General features: G+C 36.4%; 1 protein-coding gene across 13 annotated transcripts in view; it reads right to left on the bottom strand.

Moving 5' to 3' along the window:
- Positions 1-19,135, bottom strand: part of DNTT (DNA nucleotidylexotransferase) — a 162,339-nt gene that overhangs the window by 84,746 nt on the left and 58,458 nt on the right. For 7 of the 13 annotated variants that reach the window (XM_032117164.1, XM_032117163.1, XM_032117165.1 and 4 more), the window contains 2 exons: positions 4,601-4,680; positions 1,158-1,332 (listed from right to left, as the gene is read on the bottom strand). In XM_032117164.1, coding sequence (XP_031973055.1) covers positions 1,158-1,332; positions 4,601-4,674 — 249 coding nt within the window. In that variant the 5' untranslated portion in view covers positions 4,675-4,680. Of the gene's footprint in view, positions 1-1,157; positions 1,333-4,600; positions 9,236-13,510; positions 13,685-14,444; positions 19,122-19,135 lie in introns of those variants that run through there. The other 6 variants (XM_032117167.1, XM_032117157.1, XM_032117166.1 and 3 more) reach the window with 5 other exon arrangements.

Consider the following 19,135-nt stretch of genomic DNA (forward strand, 5'->3'; position numbering starts at 1 on the left):
CAGTGGCATGAGCTGGGCATCCTCACCAAAACCCCATCACTTACAGTCTGTGCTGAGGTATTGAATACCACTGCTTCTCACTATGCTTCAATCTGAGAAATTAACAGATAATTTTGTCAGATATAGATCAGAGGAAAACATCATCATCCATTGCTTCAAGGTCAAACACCATTCATCAAATAATCAGCCTGCCATTTACAATATCCTCTGGCTTACAGCTTCCATTGAGAGATAATAGAATATAATAAAACTTTTTTTTCTCTTAGCACAATTTTACTTGATAGTGCTAAGTCTGTAAACACATGTCCACAGCCTACAGCAGTCTTCTTTTCATACGTCCTTCCAGGGCCCAGCTGTTAGCTGATCAACCTGCTATAGCAAAACTTGTAATATTTTTGCATTGTTTTGAGGAGGCCAAGTATTCCATCAAGAGCCCATTGAAATGCACTGCTCTCACTGGGATATTTACCATGATATTGATGTATTTAAGCAAATACCACAAGTACCAGCACAGGAACAGGTGCCTCATTGATAGATATTGCAGAGAGAGCTGGGGCTGTTCAGCCTCTTAAGGCTCCAGGAAGACCTAACAGCAGCCTTCCAGTAATTAAAGAGGCTACAAGAGAGCGAGGCTTGTTACAAGGGCACAGGACAAGGTGAATTGGCTTTATACCATCAGAGGAGAAATTTCAATTAGGTGTACAGAAGAAATTCTTTTCTGTGAGGGTGTTGAGGCACTGGAAGAGGTTGTCCAAAGAAGCTGTGGGTGCCCCATCCCTGGAAGTGTTCAAGGCCGGGTTGGATGGGGCTTTGAGCAACCTAATCTTGTGGAAAGTGTCCCTGGCCAGGGCAGGGCAGTGGAAGCTGGATGATCTCTAAGGTCACTTCCAGCACAAACCACTCTGCGATTCCGCATTACCACTTTGTAACCTGTGATGACACAGTAACTCTGCACTACCAGACACTGATAGAGAAGGCATACAATATGCTTTCAATCTACTAAAAATGTGTGAATTACTCATAAATTTTAGAGAAAATATTTTTACATTCAAAATTTATATCATGACACAATTATATCTGTTTTAGATTAAAAAAAAAAAAAATCCCGGCCATTCATTTTGGATATCACTGTATTCGCACTGCAGGATCTGTCTTACCATAAGATGATACTTCAGTTCTGAATCAACTGGTCTTCCCGCTTCCATGCAGGCTGTAAACCAGGAGATATCCAGTAGTTCAAACCTAGAGCTGTCACCCACAGCCTGTCCTTTCAGCCAGTCCAGCACCTCCAGGTAAGAGTTGTTCTCAGCCACAATATGAGTGACAGAGTCACTGTCAAGAAGTACACAAAAAGTTTTCTTTTTTTTTCACTGAATCCAACTGTACACAGATACAGAGCTGTTATTTCCATACTTACTTACCATCCACTTCCTGAAAATTGCAGTGTATATTGTATGTTAGGATGTGGGAAGCACTTAAGTTTTCATATCACCATATATCTATTCCAGTCACTGACTCTGCCTTGAGGGAAGACTCTAGTCTGACAGCTCCTGTAAGTGCAGCATTTTCTTTCCCGAAGGATCACTTACCTTCCATAGACACTAACCTAACACACATTCTTTGCAATTCTGAAAATACTTAGCTTACACAAGCAGTACCATAATTAAAAAGCTGCTTGACAACACCTGACAGCCTCTTCCCAATATTCTTCATCAATGAGTGAAAACTTTGCAACATTAGAAAGTCAGTTAACAATAATTATTTAAAACTTTACAGCTAGTAATACCTTTCTGGGTATCTAAGTTTTCTTTACTTACGTGAAGCTGTTCATCTGGCATTGAGAAATGTTCATTAATTAAATCTTATTAACTACATGCTCCATCTAAACACCACTTCCTTGCTGCTAAGCCAGTCTAGCAAAAATGATAGTTTAGTAAATACAAAATTTGCAGCTTGAATTGTTGTTTAATACATTATATGGTGTACATAGCCTAAAAATACAATAGCACAAACACTATTGCAGTAAATTTGGGTTGTTGTACTAGAACAACATTGGAAAGGATCACATGATTAAAAAGACACACTTCTGCACCTGTCACAGGAGAATAATGGACAGGGAAAAAGTTACATTTCAAGAAAAGATTACATGCATATTTAGGATGACCTGTAAGTTTCTACCTGGCCTGCTGATGTTTCTCAGCCAGTTTAAAAAAACAAAGACTTGGTAGGAAATTTTGAGTGATTCTGAGTGTTCCTGCTCCCCATACAGCCCACGAGGGGGCTGTCACCCACACAAAAAACACCAGAGAAAGGAAAGAATTCTTCACTTCCATGAACTTGTAGGACCTTGGTATCTCCAAAACATATTCCAATATTAATTTCTATCAGGTAACAGATTCCTAAACCTCTTGCAGGAAAGGCACAGACAGTCAGTGTCACTATTTGACACTATTTTTATACAAATAAAGCTAGAATTGGAACATAAATTGTCTTGATGGCAGGCACCTCCATTTGAAAGTCTCTGTGACTTTCTGGTAGCCCATGCTGGTGACAGCCTTGTGCGTATACAGTAAATTTCCAATGGACCTGGCAGACTGCTCTGCAGCCCTTCTGTAACGCCTGCAGAAGTTAAGGCATCAACCTGTCAAAGCAGGGAGGAGACCACTGGTGGAGATTGCTGGTTAGCATGGACTTCAAAACATGTGCTGTTAAAGGCAGACTGCACAACCTTTCAAAGCAAATTACCTTCCAGAAGACCAAGAAAATCCCTTGGCCTGTCTCTGTGATCCTTATTCATACAAGTAATCACCAAATAAGTCATGAAATCAGAATGACAAATACTATAATCACTCCATAGAAAACTTATCAAATAACTCTCCAGTGCAATAAACATGCTGCATTTCGGAAATATAAGAAAGGTACTGAAAGGACTGTGCTTCAGAACTGTGAAAACTGTCATACTATAGCACAATTTTTTTCTCTCCATATAGTGGAACTTGTAGAGCAGAGTCCAATGAAAAAGAAAAAATCCCAATTAATTTTTTTCTACAAGATTACAAACACAGATTAAATGAATCTCCATGAAATATTGTTGGGTTTATTATTATTTAACCCTGCTAGGTTCTACTTTAATTAAACTGTCACATCTTTATACTTCAGTAAAAAAAAAAAAAAAAAATCAGTTAGAGACAAACAACTTCTGCTTCCTGTGGTTTATTTCACTTCTTATAAAATATTCATATATTATGTATTTGTACCAAGCTGCAGATCTGGGAACTTTGCCATAACTATGCTCACAGCAGCAGTTTAGCTGCTGTGTTCCAGTTTCCTCTCATACCTGTACAGCTGTGCTATTTTCTTGGCACAGAACATAACAAATTTAGCATTTCCTCTGGCATTTTCAAAGACAAAAATCAACAGTTAAATAGGTTTTTTTATCCAGTGGCAGCCAAGCTGAAATTAAACATAACACCTGCCTCATACAACTTACAGAAAGTCTGAAATACTGGCAATAAATACCTGTGTGTCAAAGCTGCCCAGATCAAGCATTTACACAGCCCTCTACAGATTACAAATGTAGGATTCAGAAGAGCACTCTTCATTTCTTTTTTTTCCCAAAAATTCAATTAGTTTTGTATCAGATGCTAATTGCCTACTTCTGTTCCATACCTTCTTGAATCTTGCTTTACAAATTATTTAACCCTCCCTTCTTCCTCAGGCTTTCAAAATTGATGGGATTGAAAAAAATCTGTGGAAATAAGCTTTTATAGGGAGGACCTAGCTGTACACTCTCTTTGTACAGATCCAGAGAAATGATCAATACTTGGCTTTCCTCCAGCTTTTCAGAGAACCTATGTAATGATGCAGCTCTTGGAAAACTGCATAATGACATAACTAGCACTTATATAAAGCACTCTTTGGAGGAAGCCTTCCTTCAGAATGAGTTGGCTTACTAAAACCAGACAAATCTGAAGCTGGACTGTATTTTCACTCTCAAATACCACATCTGTGGTATTTTACTCCGAAGCTTTTTTCTCCAGTGCTCTTCTAGATTGTACCAAGGCATTAACCAGTAACTTTGAGACTCACACCAGGGTAAAAAGATTAAATACTATAATACCAGAGATGATGTAGACAACTGCCCCCCTCAACCAATCACATTTTACACTCCTGTATATTTAACTTTTTTTCGTTATAGAAATTGGCCATTAAATTTAGATTAATCTTAACCTGACTTTAAAGAGGAAATAAACAATGACTGATTTGGATGAGCTAAAGACACAATTCACATGCAGACATATGAAAATTGGCATATTTAAGATAAATAAGAAACACACATTTTAAAAGTGAAAAATAATAAATTTTGCTAAGGTTTGTGATTTCCCTGCTCTCTGTCCAGAAGACAATAGAAATAAGCCACATACTGGGAACACCCACTGAACTCCTGAAACATATTTATAATGGGAAGAGCCAAGTATATCCACCAAAAACATAGGCAAAAACTTCAATCACAGTCACTCGTATGACTGTATTTATTGAATTAGAATGCTTCAAACAGCATTACTACATGTTATTTCAAAACATATAAACATTTTCCTACCTTAGCTCACTTTCTACTCTGAAACCTTTTCTTCTTCCTAGTTCCATCAAAAACATCCTTCTGGTCTTCCCCATCTTCCTCTGCATAATAAAAATGACAAAGTTACTGAATTTTATTTCATAACTGCAGGACAGCTTTGGGGAATGCAACTCTTTCTGTCTCTTCCTCTGGGAGATTACAGCTGGAGCTTTGAACCTATCCATGATGCATGGTAGAAGTGCTTTCACTTGGGTAAAATAGAGGTAACATGCTTTCCGCCAGGCAACAGCTGTATTTAATGTCACCACCCATTGAAGTAATTTTCTTGCTTCCCCTCTGAAATCAAAAGCAGGTGCCACACAAGCAGAAACATCACTTGTTCCCTACCAGCTGGGACTTCTTCAACAAAAACACTCCAGACAGGTGCAAAAATGCTTTTATTCCCAAAACCAGCCATTGCCTACAAAGACTTTATCCAAATAATATTGATCATAGCAAAATCATCTCAAACTTTCAACCAGATCCTCAGCTAATTTAATGGCTGAGTTCAACCATTAATTTCTGCTTTCAAATATTTTTCAAATCTTACTTTTCCAAATTGCAGAGCACATTAGTTCACTAAACTAAATCCTATTTACTAAAATAAAAATAAATAAATAAAAGAGAACTCATTAGAGATGTGTTTAAATATACCTTTGGCATGCATGGCCAATATTGCTCTCTGGTTTTGGCCCTGCAGTGCACTGCTACCTGTGGCAGTCACAGAAGTAACAACATAAATAAAAAAAGCTTTTTGCTTTTAAGCACCCAGTGACCTCCAAATAGCTACAGAGGAGACAATGGAGGCCATTTACATTCCTCATCTAGAGGAGGGGGTGCTGCTCGTTGCCAACCTCATGTTGGATCCGGTTCCTTATGTCCCAGAATTTCCATCAGAGCAAGGTGAGCACAAACAACCAGGTTTACAGGATCTGCATCTACTTCAGCACAAATCTATTTCAGTGGTAAATATCCCTATTCCCATGTCAAGCTGGATTTTTATTTTTAACATAGCAGAGAATTTGGATTTTACCAGTCCTTCACAACACATCAGAAATGTTATATGTTACAATTCTCCTTGCTCAAATTCAGGAGGGGAAGCAAGGTGGAAAAATCCCTAAGTCAGATCTGTCAATTATATTTTCAGTTATTTTATCACCGATGGATATACAACCTGAGTTTCAGGAAAATGAGTCAAAACCTGTTTCCTGCAATTATGGCCCTGAGTTTAAAATTAAATTGTAAAAGTACTGCTGACATTTTCTGAGCCCTATAGCTCTTGCTGCTTCAACTGTATTATTGCAGATATAAAGAAATAGTTTTCATCAGAATGGAAACTAACCATCAAAAATTAATATAGAGCTTTCAGCTCTGGGGTCTTCCTGAGGCCATGAAGAAAATATATACATAGTGCAGTATATAGATTAGACTTCATTCATTTCTTTCTTTGCCTAAGGATAACCCAGAAGCCAAAATATCTATTCATCTTTTGGATTTATAACATTAAAATTGTCAAAATAAATCATTTCAAGCTTATTTTGAAATTATATGAGATATTTTCATAGGAACTGGAAAATCAACAAGCAGACTTCAAGAAGCTTAAGCAAAAGAATAGCAGCAAGGAAGCAATAAAAAAAAAAATAGTGATGGATCTGGCATTAAGGCTGAGCAATCTGTTTTAGTTGCTTCATGTCTTTTTTCCAGACTACTAATCCACCATTGAAAACTGGTCACTTCCCTGTTTATAGCTGTCCTAGGCTTGGTAAAACACTTTATCTCAATCCCTACAAGGAATAAGGTATTTGAGAACAGATTCTTTACATATGTTAAACAAAGTTTTATTTTATGTTAAATTTAATTCAGGGCTCTAAAACATGTAAATATAATTTTCCCCAGTGTAACATCAATATGCTCAGTGCCAGTAAAATCCTTCTGGCATGAATAACAAGTTATTATTCCTTTGTGTTACTGTTATAACTCTTAAGCCAGATTTTCGAGGGTGTTTAGGTGCCAAAAAACTGCAAACAGAGACCAAGTGGGATTTTCAAAATATCTAAGCAACCTAGGCACTTGGCTCCTTTGGAAATCAATTTCTGGCTTTGAACCTAATGCAAAGAGATTTTTCTCTAATAAACGCAGTAAAATATGAAAAATTCTCTGCCAATGATGCAATTTTATTAAATGTATCTTCTAAAATTAACAGGATTTCCATATCCCAGATGAGTGAATAACTCTCTCTCCTACAATATTATATCACAATGTTTTTGACAGCACCACAGAAAGTAGAACATGCACTAGGGAGAAAGCAAATAAAACAGAGAAAAAGCATGTCTCTTATTTATGACAAAGGAAAAGCATACTGTTATCTGAGTCATGACACTACGTATGATTCGTGGCCTAAAACCACAGAGACTTGCAGAAATTTTCCATCTCATTACAGTCTCATGGGGGTTCAGAGTATTTCACATTCCTTGAAGGAAATCCAGAGCAAACTTTTATATTCTTGCTGTGGATCAGTTTTGCACACTACCAAAGGCAGAGATTAAGAATGAGACACAAATACTGATGGCCATTTAAGTAAATGTCTTCTATCACTTGTGATGTGGGTGCCAACAACAGCATCCCAAACTCCTCAAACAGTGTCTCATACAGGCCTGAGGCCCAGGGTACTGAACAACTTCAAAGGGAGGTTCTTTGGGAGGAAAAGTGCTGGAAAGTACAGCTCCTCTGAATTTCAATATTCACATATGCTTTCACTGCATGTTCTTGATTATTGTCAGTCTTTTAGTGCCTTGCTGTCATGTGAGCTGCATTGTAAATATTTTATAAACTAGTACTTGTCCATTCATGTAGCTTTCATGAGGAGAATGGTGAAATTTGCTTTTAATACACAATCTGCTAACCCTCAGAGAAAGCACCTCTCAAATACCAACAATAAAAATCAGAGAAGTGATTGTTCAGATGCTTTCTTATTCCACATAGGCTTAACAGCATCCCACGTGGAATTGTTTCACAACGATTAATTTTCCTTAGCTTTTTCATTTAGTCATTTTTCTTCAGTAACTCAGTATTTTCCAATGAAGCAATTCATGGAAATTTTTTTATGCTTCTCGTATTTGTTTTACCTAGATATTCCCATCACTATTCTTCTCTTTGAATCTGGCTTTCTTGGCTGCTAAGCATTTCCTTTGTCTTTTATATCTGTTCTACCAATCTCTCAGTGTCTAAAAATCATACAGCAGGCATTTTTCCTGGTTTAAAAATGAATTCTACCACTTCCCTTTTTATAGTCTTAAGCTGCACCAGGGGAGATTCAGGTTAGGCATTAGGAAGAATTTCTTCACAGAAACGGTGATTAAGCATTGGAATGAGTGCACAGGGAGGTGGAGGAGTCACCATCCCTGGAGGTGTTCAAGGAAAGACTGGATGTGACACTTGGTGCCCTGTCTGCCTGACAAGGTGGTGTTCAGTCAAAGGTTGGACTCCATGTCAGAAGTATTTTCCAACCAAACTGATTCTGTGATATTTATATCCTTTGAACTGCTAGAATATTTTTAGGGGGCAGCTCTGAGGTATAGGTGCTTTAATTATTCCAGTCAAAGATGATAAACTCCATAAGAAGCCATATGACCAAGAATTTCAAAAAACTTATTAAATGATAATATGCTTTGAATGTGCTTGCTTGGCTGTATAATGCTATTTGGCATATAAAGTAAAGTAGACTTAGAGAGGAAACAAAATTTTGTAATAGCTGTCATCAAACATACAATATTTCTGATGTATATGGTCAAAATAGCTGATTATCTTCTTTTTTTTGCTACACAAAGATGAAAATCTGAATAAAAAGAATTTATTTGGCAACATCTCTCAAATCATCCCAAGAGCTAACAGCTTGTTTAATTTAGTGCATACACAGTATTCTAGAAAGGGTTTTTTTCCTAAACCCTTTCTGAAGAAACTAGGGAAGAGCAACGTCATAGTTCTGAATTATTAAATAGAGCAATAGGGTTCTCCCTTACAGTTTGAGGAAAAATAATTGGTGACAAATCCTAGCAGGAGCTACTTCCTACTCACATCAATATGCCTATACTCCCTGGAAACTATGGTTTTCACTCATCCTTCAGTCTCTCTGTTCAGTTACAAGGTTTACAATTGTTCTCTTTAGTTACTCTGTGTATGGTAGTTGCTTCTCCTTGTTGTGATTGTTATTGGACTATTCTTTGATTTTTGTGCTGGTACATCAATGATTTTCTTTATAGTGTAGTCTCATGAGAGCCTTGTGAACCTTTAGCAACAAGCAGAGACATATCTGCATAACACCATCAATATACATGATCAGGCAGGTCCTTTGACAGTTATACATCTCTTCCAAGCATAGTTTACAAGAGTAAATCTGCCTGGATATTGAGCAGCATTTATTTAGCTGGTCACATTTATCTCACTGCTACTATTAAAGACATTTCCACTAACTAAGAAATACTGAGCAACCTTCCAGAGATGAGGAGCTACACAAACCAGGTTGCACAGTCTATATTCAGGCAGCTGTAAATATTATTTATCTCAACAAGAACTCAATAATGTTTCTGTGGACATTTCAGGAACTTCTTATATAACCATATAATACTAGAAACTAACACTGTTAAATTATAATAGAATTATAATAGTGTTATAATAACAATTCTTATCATTCATTATCCCATAAAGAGTATTTATGTCCTCTCCTGCTCCTCTAGTAGGAAACTGCAAATAAAATATCTAAATTGTTCATGTATCTTCTTTTAATTAGTTGTTATAATACTTGCTAGGTGGTAAAACTGATGCACCTTGCAGCAACACTGCAGCATTTCTAGACCTATTTACATTACAGAACATACAAACAGCAGTATGTGTGAGATTTATGCCTTCTACACTTAGAGGTACTAAAGCATGATGCATTTAATAAAGATAGATGTACCTAAACCAAAATAATGAAAACTGGGAAAAGGCTATTGCCATGATTCACAGAAATCTTTCAACTGTACATTCAATTTTGAGTAGTACAGGGAAGTTCCCACACCATCAAGCTGAGGGGATAATCTGACCAAGTAATATAAAAGAGAGAAGGAATAAGCACCATATAATGCTGTTGCAGAGGGTAGAAAAACTTAGAAATAACATTATACAAAATGCCCACTTCCTAAAAATTTATGCAAGTCAAACCAAGACAAATTTTATCTCAGGTTTTGGCTACTGAGCAAAAGCAACAGGTAACACCTAACAGCACAGTGAGTCCTGACAGAGCTCTTTCTGCACATTCCACTGAAATTAGCTGTAGGAAAAAGCCAGAGCCAGCATCAGAGAAGCTGAAAGAATTGCTGATGAGGATTAGACATATCTTCTTGTTATCTACAGAGAGAAAACAAAACAGATGTTCATCCAAATGATGTGTTGTGAATTTTGCAGGTGAAGGAAAAATCAATTAGAAGCCTTTTCTTTTTTATCCTTGAAATTTGAACTGAAGGAAGCTGAAAAGCAGAGTGGAATGGAGCAGAATTCTCACCTTTTCAATTTATTGAGGTTCCGTGTTCCACTAATGCAGAACTAATTACAGCAGAAGTAACCTAGCTGGGTAATTAATTCATAGCAGAAAACTTAACATCAGGCAGCAGGATTTTTTTAACCCAAAACAGCTCTTGACACAGTTTCCACAAAAAGCATACTTTCTATTTCTTACTGACTTCACCTAATAATTTGGCAGCTGCCTGGAGTATCACAAAATACTTACACATTTTTTATTTTGCATTGTGGATTTGATGGCTCTACCTTTAACTACAATGAAGGTTAATTTCCAGCTACATAAAAAATTATTTCTCCAAGCTATGAGCAATTCTTTTTCTAGGCTATCTCAAGGTTTGCTTCCATTGTTTCATCTTGCAGAAAACTCAACATTACTATGTCAATTCAAAGTTTCAATAGCCCCTAGAAACCGTGTCCCAGTGTAGCACTGCATGTTTCCTTAGCTGTGAACATATGTTGGTCAATCTTTATAAAAAAAAGCACTGTCCATAGAACATTTTTGAGAAGGCAGCCTTTAGAGTCATCTTTGTGACTCTTTAACTGATAGGTGCAAGTCTCATGCCTTTATTTTATGATGCACACCCGCTTATTAGAAAATTGCATCACAAGCTTTGACACATTTTTATACTTTTCAAAGACAGTACAGTTGCACCTAATTGAAGTAGTTGTGTTATGAGCTTTACTCCTCTTTCCTGTGTTTATTCCTGCAGAGAGGATTCCATTTTAAGAAATGGAAGTTAATTATCTTCTACATAAAAATCAGACTCGATGTACTCTCACATAACTATTAATCAAGCCAGTAATTCAGTATTTAAGTGACAAATCACAAGAACACACCATATTAAAGAACTTCACCAGAAAGCTTCCATGTCTTTCTTCCCATAAGGTTTCCTATATCCTTCTGGTTTTCTGCTCCCATGCTAAACTAATTATTATCATATGTTATGCACTATGACAGCAGGAAGGATATAAAGCAGATAAACACATTTGCAAATGCTTCTCTGTTACAACTTACTCAAAATAATTACTAAAAATATGTGCTATTTTTAGTCACTTCACACTTTGTGATGTTATTAAGGACACAATTCAATATCATAGGTTTTTTTGGTTGTTGGCAGATCATTATGAGGTTTACAATGCACTAGAATTCAAAACGTCATCCATACAAACATGAAAAACAAAATAGGAGCTAAATTCGTCTGCACAACAGTGTTATTTTACAAAGATTTAAAATCAGGAGAAGTCAGAGGAGAGAAAGGCTTAAATCCTGAGTCTGTGCTAATGGTTATGGAGAGCAGGTACCAACAGATGCCGAAATTACCACATAGCCATGAAATAGTATTTTGACAAGTTAAGTACAGACATGTTTTCAAAACCCAGCTAGCTCATTTCCTGGTACTCTGGGCTGCTCTTCTGCAAGCTTGAGTCAAGCACCAGAGAAGTGACACCAACCTACCACTCAAGATTTCATTGTCCAAAGCAAAGAGTAAAATAGGAGAAATTGGAGAAAATCTCCTGTATATATTTAGGCCAAACCACCAACTTGCTTACATGAGGCACTGAGGAAAATACTGCTTTTTCTCTCTTATGGCCTTACCCACCATTCTGTGCTCTACAGGCTCACCACACAGAACACCTGAGTATCTCAACATAACGCGCACAGCAACTGTACAAAAACCTTCAAAGAATGAGGAAGCCGTGACACCACACACAGACTACAGCTTTGACAGCTGTAAGTGAATGTATATCAAAATCATGTCAAGAATTAAAAGTCTGTAGAGGAAGATACTCAATACTACTGAACTACTAAAATAATTATATAAGATGTAATCATGATTTTTAATGTATGGGAAAGCAATCCAATGTCTCTTCTGAGTAATGAAATTTTATGTAAACAAAATGGGACATGATCTAGAAACTGTATACACAAGTTTAATTAAAGACTTGTAAGGGGGGTGTGTGTGCCTCTAAGTATCATAACCACTGAACCATGCAGTTAACATTGATAAAGTTATGTTTTGCTAACAGTATGGGTTTGTATCTACAGAAAATTTGATCATTCCATTATCTTGTGTAGGATCTAAAAAAGTACAAAATGTGCTATATTCCACATCCTGCAGAGGGAAAAATCCATGTATATTTTCATACTTCAGTAAATTCAGAAAATTCTCTGTCACAAGTAATTATATGGTATATTTTTCCTTTTATACAGACTCAATGGCTTCCTGGCTCCTTATTTCACTTGTATATGGGTTATGCGAGTTAAATATCTTCTTGACCCTTTCCTGCACATTCTACAGGTGTTGAAAACAAGGAGAGAGGGTGGGATGGGGACACACATGTCACAGGGGATGAAGAGGGGACACAACTGTGGGCAATTATGCTCAGCTTAGATGGCTAAAAAAAAAAGATTCAGCTCAACTTTTCAAGAGCCCTTACTGTTCTGGTTGTAAACAGCGTGGTGAAAGGAACCAAACAAATATTTCTTGATGAATACTGACAAAGGGAAGTTAAAGAAACTACCTAAATAATACTGTAAGGGTGGATGTTTCTGAGAGGGAATAAAAATAAACTCACATTTGAGGCAAAAAATATTAGAGGAAGTAATATTCTTCACTTTTAACAAACATTTAGACATATTCTCATCACTGCTCACTGGTCAAAATCATGAGAAAATAAAACACAAACCCGGCAGCCTTTGTGGCATGATAGGAAGCCATCACACACGCTCCCTCTGCTTCACAGCAAACCACAACAGGATCACCTCATGTCACCTCCACAGCTGCACTACCCACAAGCAGGATGCAGCACAAATACCAGGGTAAACAAGCAGCAGTACAACCTAGAAAGGTAAAGGTGAGGGGCAGAAATTGAGGAAAACTCTTTCAAAGAACTAAGCAGGAAAGAAGTAGCAACTGGCAATACTTCTTCAGACTCAGTTCTACTTTATGTATTTGCATTCATAATGTGTTCTCAAAGCTATTTTACACAGCTTGGCACAGGAGAATAGCACATTCATTGAGTCAAATCATTAGGAAAATAATGGAAAAGTAAACTTGCAAAATAAAACTACTAAATATGCAGTACACAACAGATGGAGTTACAATTTGTTACTACCTCATCACTCACAATACTGTACATTTGACTTCAAAACTTACAACTCAGCCTCTCTCCAAAATTTCTGAGCCAAAAGAAGTGACTGCTGCACCTGACTCTGTAAACCATCCAGGAAAATTTGAAAAACTTTGCCCTTGCAAAGCCTGAGCAAACTGAGGTTAGAAGATCCAGCTGAGAAGTCACTTCATGTATAGCAGAGCCAGTCACTTCTTAACTTACTTTTAAGAAAGGCTGTAGAGCCTCCTCAATTATCTCCAGAGCAAACAAGAAAGATTTTAGGAATACGTCAAAACACTGATCACTCAGATTCTTGTCAAGTTTGAGACTATTTTTTCATTACAGCAATGACTGAAGGTCTGTCCCGTTGCTGTCTTTCCCACATTTAATCAACACCTATTAAAATGGATACATTAAAAACATTCAACCTTGTCAAGATTGCTTCAGTACTACAAATAAACTGGATACACCTGAACAGTTACGTATCACTTTGCACCCTAATTCATGCTGAATATGCCTGAAAAGTAGTAAATACTATTCCCCTCCCTCATATTTCAAAATAGGCAGATATTTAAGCTTAAGCAGCATACTTGGTGCTCTTCAGGCTTTTTATTTTTGTAAGTGACTAGAAGCTCCAAACTTATCCACCTTCCATTTAGACCATTGCTTTTCAATCTTTTTCATCTGTGTGGTGCAATATCTCCATATTAACAATTAGGTTAAGATAATCACTAGGTTCAAAGGAAACAAAGCTCATTTGCCTGTCTTTTAGACTAAGCCTAGAAATGAGAAAATTGATTGAGCACAGATGCGAGCAAGGGTCTGAAAACTGTGCTTGGGTTTCAGCTAAAAGGAAAAATTTTTGAAAATTAATGAACAAGTTAAATCTTTAGAGCTCAGAGTTCACTAGTGCTAAGCATTCAATAAGATCCCACGGCCTGAAAGTGCTACAGGGCCAGCAATTTCAGGCATAGGGACAATGTTAAGGTATCAGGGGTCAGGATTGCTGGGATTATATATCCACATTACCCAATAGGTTAGTGGTTAATTAATTTCTGTGGAAGTAAAGAAACCTTACTGCTTGTATAAGGGTGTTAAGTGTTGGGAGGCAACAGATGTGTTTGGGCTAAGAGTGTCCAACAGACCAGAGTCAGACCTGATGCAGAAGAAGCCACCTGGCTTGGTTTTTGGTCATACAAGAAATCATTTTCCTCTGCAGAGCTCTTAAGCCAAGATTTGCTCCTCTTTTCTATCTTCTCTCTTCTCTTCCTCCCGTAAAGTGATCATATGACACCCTTAATTAAATATAGTTCTCGGGCAAATTAGTGTGTTCATGTGGGCAAGTGCTTTATAGTGAATGCAGAGAATCTCATAAAGTGCAAGCAGGTAAAGAAAGTGGGTTTGGTTCATTTGCTGAACAATTGTTGAAAGATATACTTGTTTGATTGGAAAAGGCAGAACGCTGTCCACAAAATGAAACCACAGTATTTCTCTGTGATTAAGAGTGTTCATTCAACCAAAAATGAAACTCCTTGTATCAATTACCCAAAAATAACCCATATTCAGCTTAGGCTGAAAAATGTGTTTCACTTGATGTGAAGCCAGGCAATATAAAGCAATTTCAAAATACTTATTCTCCTAATTCCATATTTTATTTTTAAATTTAGGGCTATTTTTATTTTAAAGTATCATTTTTCAATGAGAAGTAAAAAGAAAAAAAAAACAGAACACCTTATTCTGCTGGTGACATTTACCGGTTTATCTGAGTTCTGTAAACACTGAGTCCTATACAAGCATAAGCAAAATTAATCCCAGAGCAATCCGTTTCATATAGTATGTGTTGAATCTCTGGCTTTTGTTAGATTTTTGGTAACAGCACTGAACAGTGTTTGGGGTGGGGGTTACTATGGTTTGGGTTTTCTTAAATGCATGCTCTTGTTTAAATAAGTTGCAGGCATTCCTTTAACTATGATCTTGGTCTTAAAACAGTCATATTTTGACATGTCAGGACAAGCCCTAATGAGATATACTCAGACTTAGATATATTTAGACTGATATGATGCAGTATGCAGCCACCTTAATAAATTCAAGTTCTCACAGAAATACATGGCAAATGTGATCCATTCACCTTTATCAATTTCTGTGCAGATGCATTGGTGGCAAATTTTCAAACATCAGAAACCCTTTATCAAGACAATATTTTTATGAAGTATATTCTTTAGTTCAATCACAGTCACAGGATATAAAACAGGGGGTTTTCTACATAAACCAATTTCTGTTATGCAAAAGGTCACACTCTATAATGACTGTTAGTCATCTGCCACTTTAACACCTATGAATTTACAAATCTATTTGAAGACTTCATGAAAAAAAAAGACCAAAATGAGTTCTGTGGTTTCTACACTGAGTAGAAATCATTTCATTTTCATTCCTGGTTTAAGGCCAGGATTATTTCTGCTTCAGCTATTATAACTGAAACTTTAGTAGATGGCAAGAAAAAACTTGTGTTTCAATAAGAGACTCATCCAAGGTTTTCAGAAGACTAAATAAGTAAACAAGTATTCAGCAGGATCTAGGGAAGAGTGGTGCCCTTTACAATTGGTGCAGAAGAAATGTGCTTTTAACTTGCATACTGGTGCGTTCACACATACACACTTTTCACTTCTGTGAATGTTAAAACCATTTTGTCTGTGTTGGGTAGGTCAAATGCCCAAAGTTGAAAACATTTATCATTCAGTTGGTACAACTTTATTGGAGACAGCAGTCATGTATCAACAGAGATTCAGGACAGTGACTTTTCCTGAGGGATTCAGGGAGTGAGGGAGTATATTAACCAGAGGTACATTTTCTTGCTATCCAACTGCTTATTACTATACCATCCAGGAAAGAATATTGTACCATAATATTTTTCATAATGGCTGATCATGATACATGCCATTTTAAAACATGGCAAGTCCAGTCTCATTGCATATATGACCCTTCTGACCCCTCACGTAAGCCTTGGTTCTGTCCACAGAGGCTTAATTCCTTTCTTCATGTGATTTTGTTCTAAATATAAATTCTTCTCATCTAATCCATAAATTTAATTGAAATTTGTAAGCCAATAATACTGTCCATAAAATGGGAATTAATCACCTTTAAAGCCAGATTCCGGTGTTACATCTAGCAATATTTTATCCAGAAATATTTGAACACTAAACTGAAATGGAGAAAGAATTGTTCAGTGAACAATTTAGATTAATTACTTCAACACAAAGGGATGATATTGCTACATGAGGACAATTCTGTGCTAAGTACAACTCAGCTAAAATTCCTGTTCTTGTGATCACTGTTTTTGCTGGGGCAGGGAAGGAACCTCAAATGTTCAAATAGTTCACCTGAGAAAGGAGTGGTAACTACTGTTCCAGACTGAGAACACATTCCTTATGTCCTCTAAACACGAACTTATTTCAAGAAAAAGTAATCCTTTTAAAAAATGAAATAATTATCTCTGGCTCATTAAGAAAAATTTTGGTATTTTTGGCCATTTTAAGAGATGGTTTGATAGAGATAAAGGTATTGTTTCAATAACTGTTGACACACTTCTTGAACTTGTCTTACTAAAGCATAAAAACATACATTAAATGCCTATGTTCAATATCACTTATTTCCAAATGTCTAACTCAGAAGTAAGTCACTGTTGAATCAATCCAAAAGTGGAGAGAAAATCCATTAGGCTTACAATCAATGACAGCAGATCATCTTCAAATAAAGCCTTCACTAAAGACCTCATTTCAAACTGAGCAAACATTAAGTCCTGAAGTTATAGAATCAGCAAACATCTATTCACCAGAAAGTGTATCGAAGTCAGAACTTGGCATATTTTAACACAGCTTCTATTTACAGGGTGATGTATGCACATGGGCAATAGCAGCCCTGGCAGACAAACAAGAAGGAGAAACTTTAACACTTACCTCCCTTTCATATACTGGTGGCAATAAAAATGAATTTGAAAATATTTTCTAGAGTTAGCATAATATTTTGCTTAAGAAGGTTCAGCGAAAGGCTGTTGCACACTAGTACAGAGAACAATTCTGTATTTGTTGTATTTTTGTTGCTGAAAAATAGGGGAACATTAAGAATTCTGTCTAACTTTGGTAATTATGACTTGCTTAATTTGTGTAAATAGTATTTAATAAGAACATGGAGATTCCCAAATAAAAGGCAAAACACAGCATTTTCTTTCCAAAGCATGACATTACTCTAATGCCTTCCACACAAAATTTGCCAGGATAAACTAATAGTCAACTGTCATGTTAAGCCCCCTTGACACCAAGTGTCAGTTATCAAAAAAAAAAAAAAATTCCTATATCTTGTCATTAATCTGCACTGGGTTTTATCCACAGATCTCAAAACAAGCCAATGAGCTGCCAACTCTGACAGCTGCAAATGTCTCCTGCATGAATGTGTACTGTGGGCTAGATTTCTATCTCAGTTACAGCAGTCACAATAAAAGTTCCTTTCATAAACAACATCAACATAAAAAGTACATCAACTATCTGTGGTAAAATTACAGGTAGAACCCGCATGAATATGGGAAAGAAAATGAAACAGTAATTTTGTATGTATAAATATTTCCAATTTAACTCTTAATAAATTAATCATCCAGTCAAATAAAATGAAGAAACTATTCCAAGCAACAAAAAAAATCACCCCTCCATTTTTGAAAACTAATATACTGGTTCTGGGTCAATAAGACATTTGCTATTTGATTTTATGTATACATGGGGCAAAATAACTCTGAGTCTAAAAAACTCTTCTTTTAGGATATTACTTTTCACTGCCAACAGATCAACTGCTTTGCATTAGATTTCCTTTCTTTGCTCCTGAGCTCTAAGGATTCAATGCAGTTGAATACTCCCCCTTACGGGCTGCTACAACATCACACTAGAGTGCTTTCTATTTCTCTTAACTAAATGCTACCACCTCCTACATGCAGTGTATATGCAACAGAGGTAAGATAGGCCTCAAGCATTACAACCCATCTTAGAAACTTTCGTTTCACTGAGTAAGTCTGTGATAACTGATTTTTGCAACTGCAGATTGTCATTCATTATTTTGCTTTGAAATGTGTTTTTGATCATCACTGTTAAATTTCATAATAAATATACAGAATAAATATATAGGAAAAGAATTTATTAAATCAGGATTCGCTGACTAGTGTTTTGTTTTTATTGGAATTTACCCTGGACAATAAATACACCTAAGCATTGTTGATAGGAGATTTGCCACTGAAGTGATTTATTTGAAATGAGATTTGTTAATCCTGTAAGAAACAAATGTAGAACAGTGAAATGAAACCTAATTAAAATTATATTCAATACATTTTCCTGAAGAAGTGGAAAAAACTGTACAGTATGTGTATGTGGCTACTGACACCTACTCTCTGTGTTTATTTGGTGAGAATAACTTTCACCTCCAAGTTCCTTACTCATTCTTCAAATCAAGCAGTCTATTTCAAAATGGATTTGCAACTTCATTGTGCTAATCTTTTAGAAGAAAGACTTACTAATGGACTTTATATAAGATCAGCTGGCCTAGATTAAAAGCTATTCAACTTAAAATGCCTTTCACCATTCAAAAAGTCTTCTCCTGATTTCTGTTTTCACCCTAGTACTGACTGAAAACACACAGGGTCTCTCACCTGCTATAACTGACTGTAATGGCTTATTCCTCAGTGCAGTTTGGGTTAGTACACATTTCCTGTTCTACTATGTCCTCATCATGCTTAAGGAGGAGGAAGGGGATGCAGGCAGGGGAAAGTGTGTTGGTGTTTTTAATCTGAAATGTTATTCAAACAGTAAAATG

Source organism: Corvus moneduloides, chromosome 8, assembly GCF_009650955.1.
Source record: "Corvus moneduloides isolate bCorMon1 chromosome 8, bCorMon1.pri, whole genome shotgun sequence".
Lineage (NCBI taxonomy): Eukaryota > Metazoa > Chordata > Aves > Passeriformes > Corvidae > Corvus > Corvus moneduloides.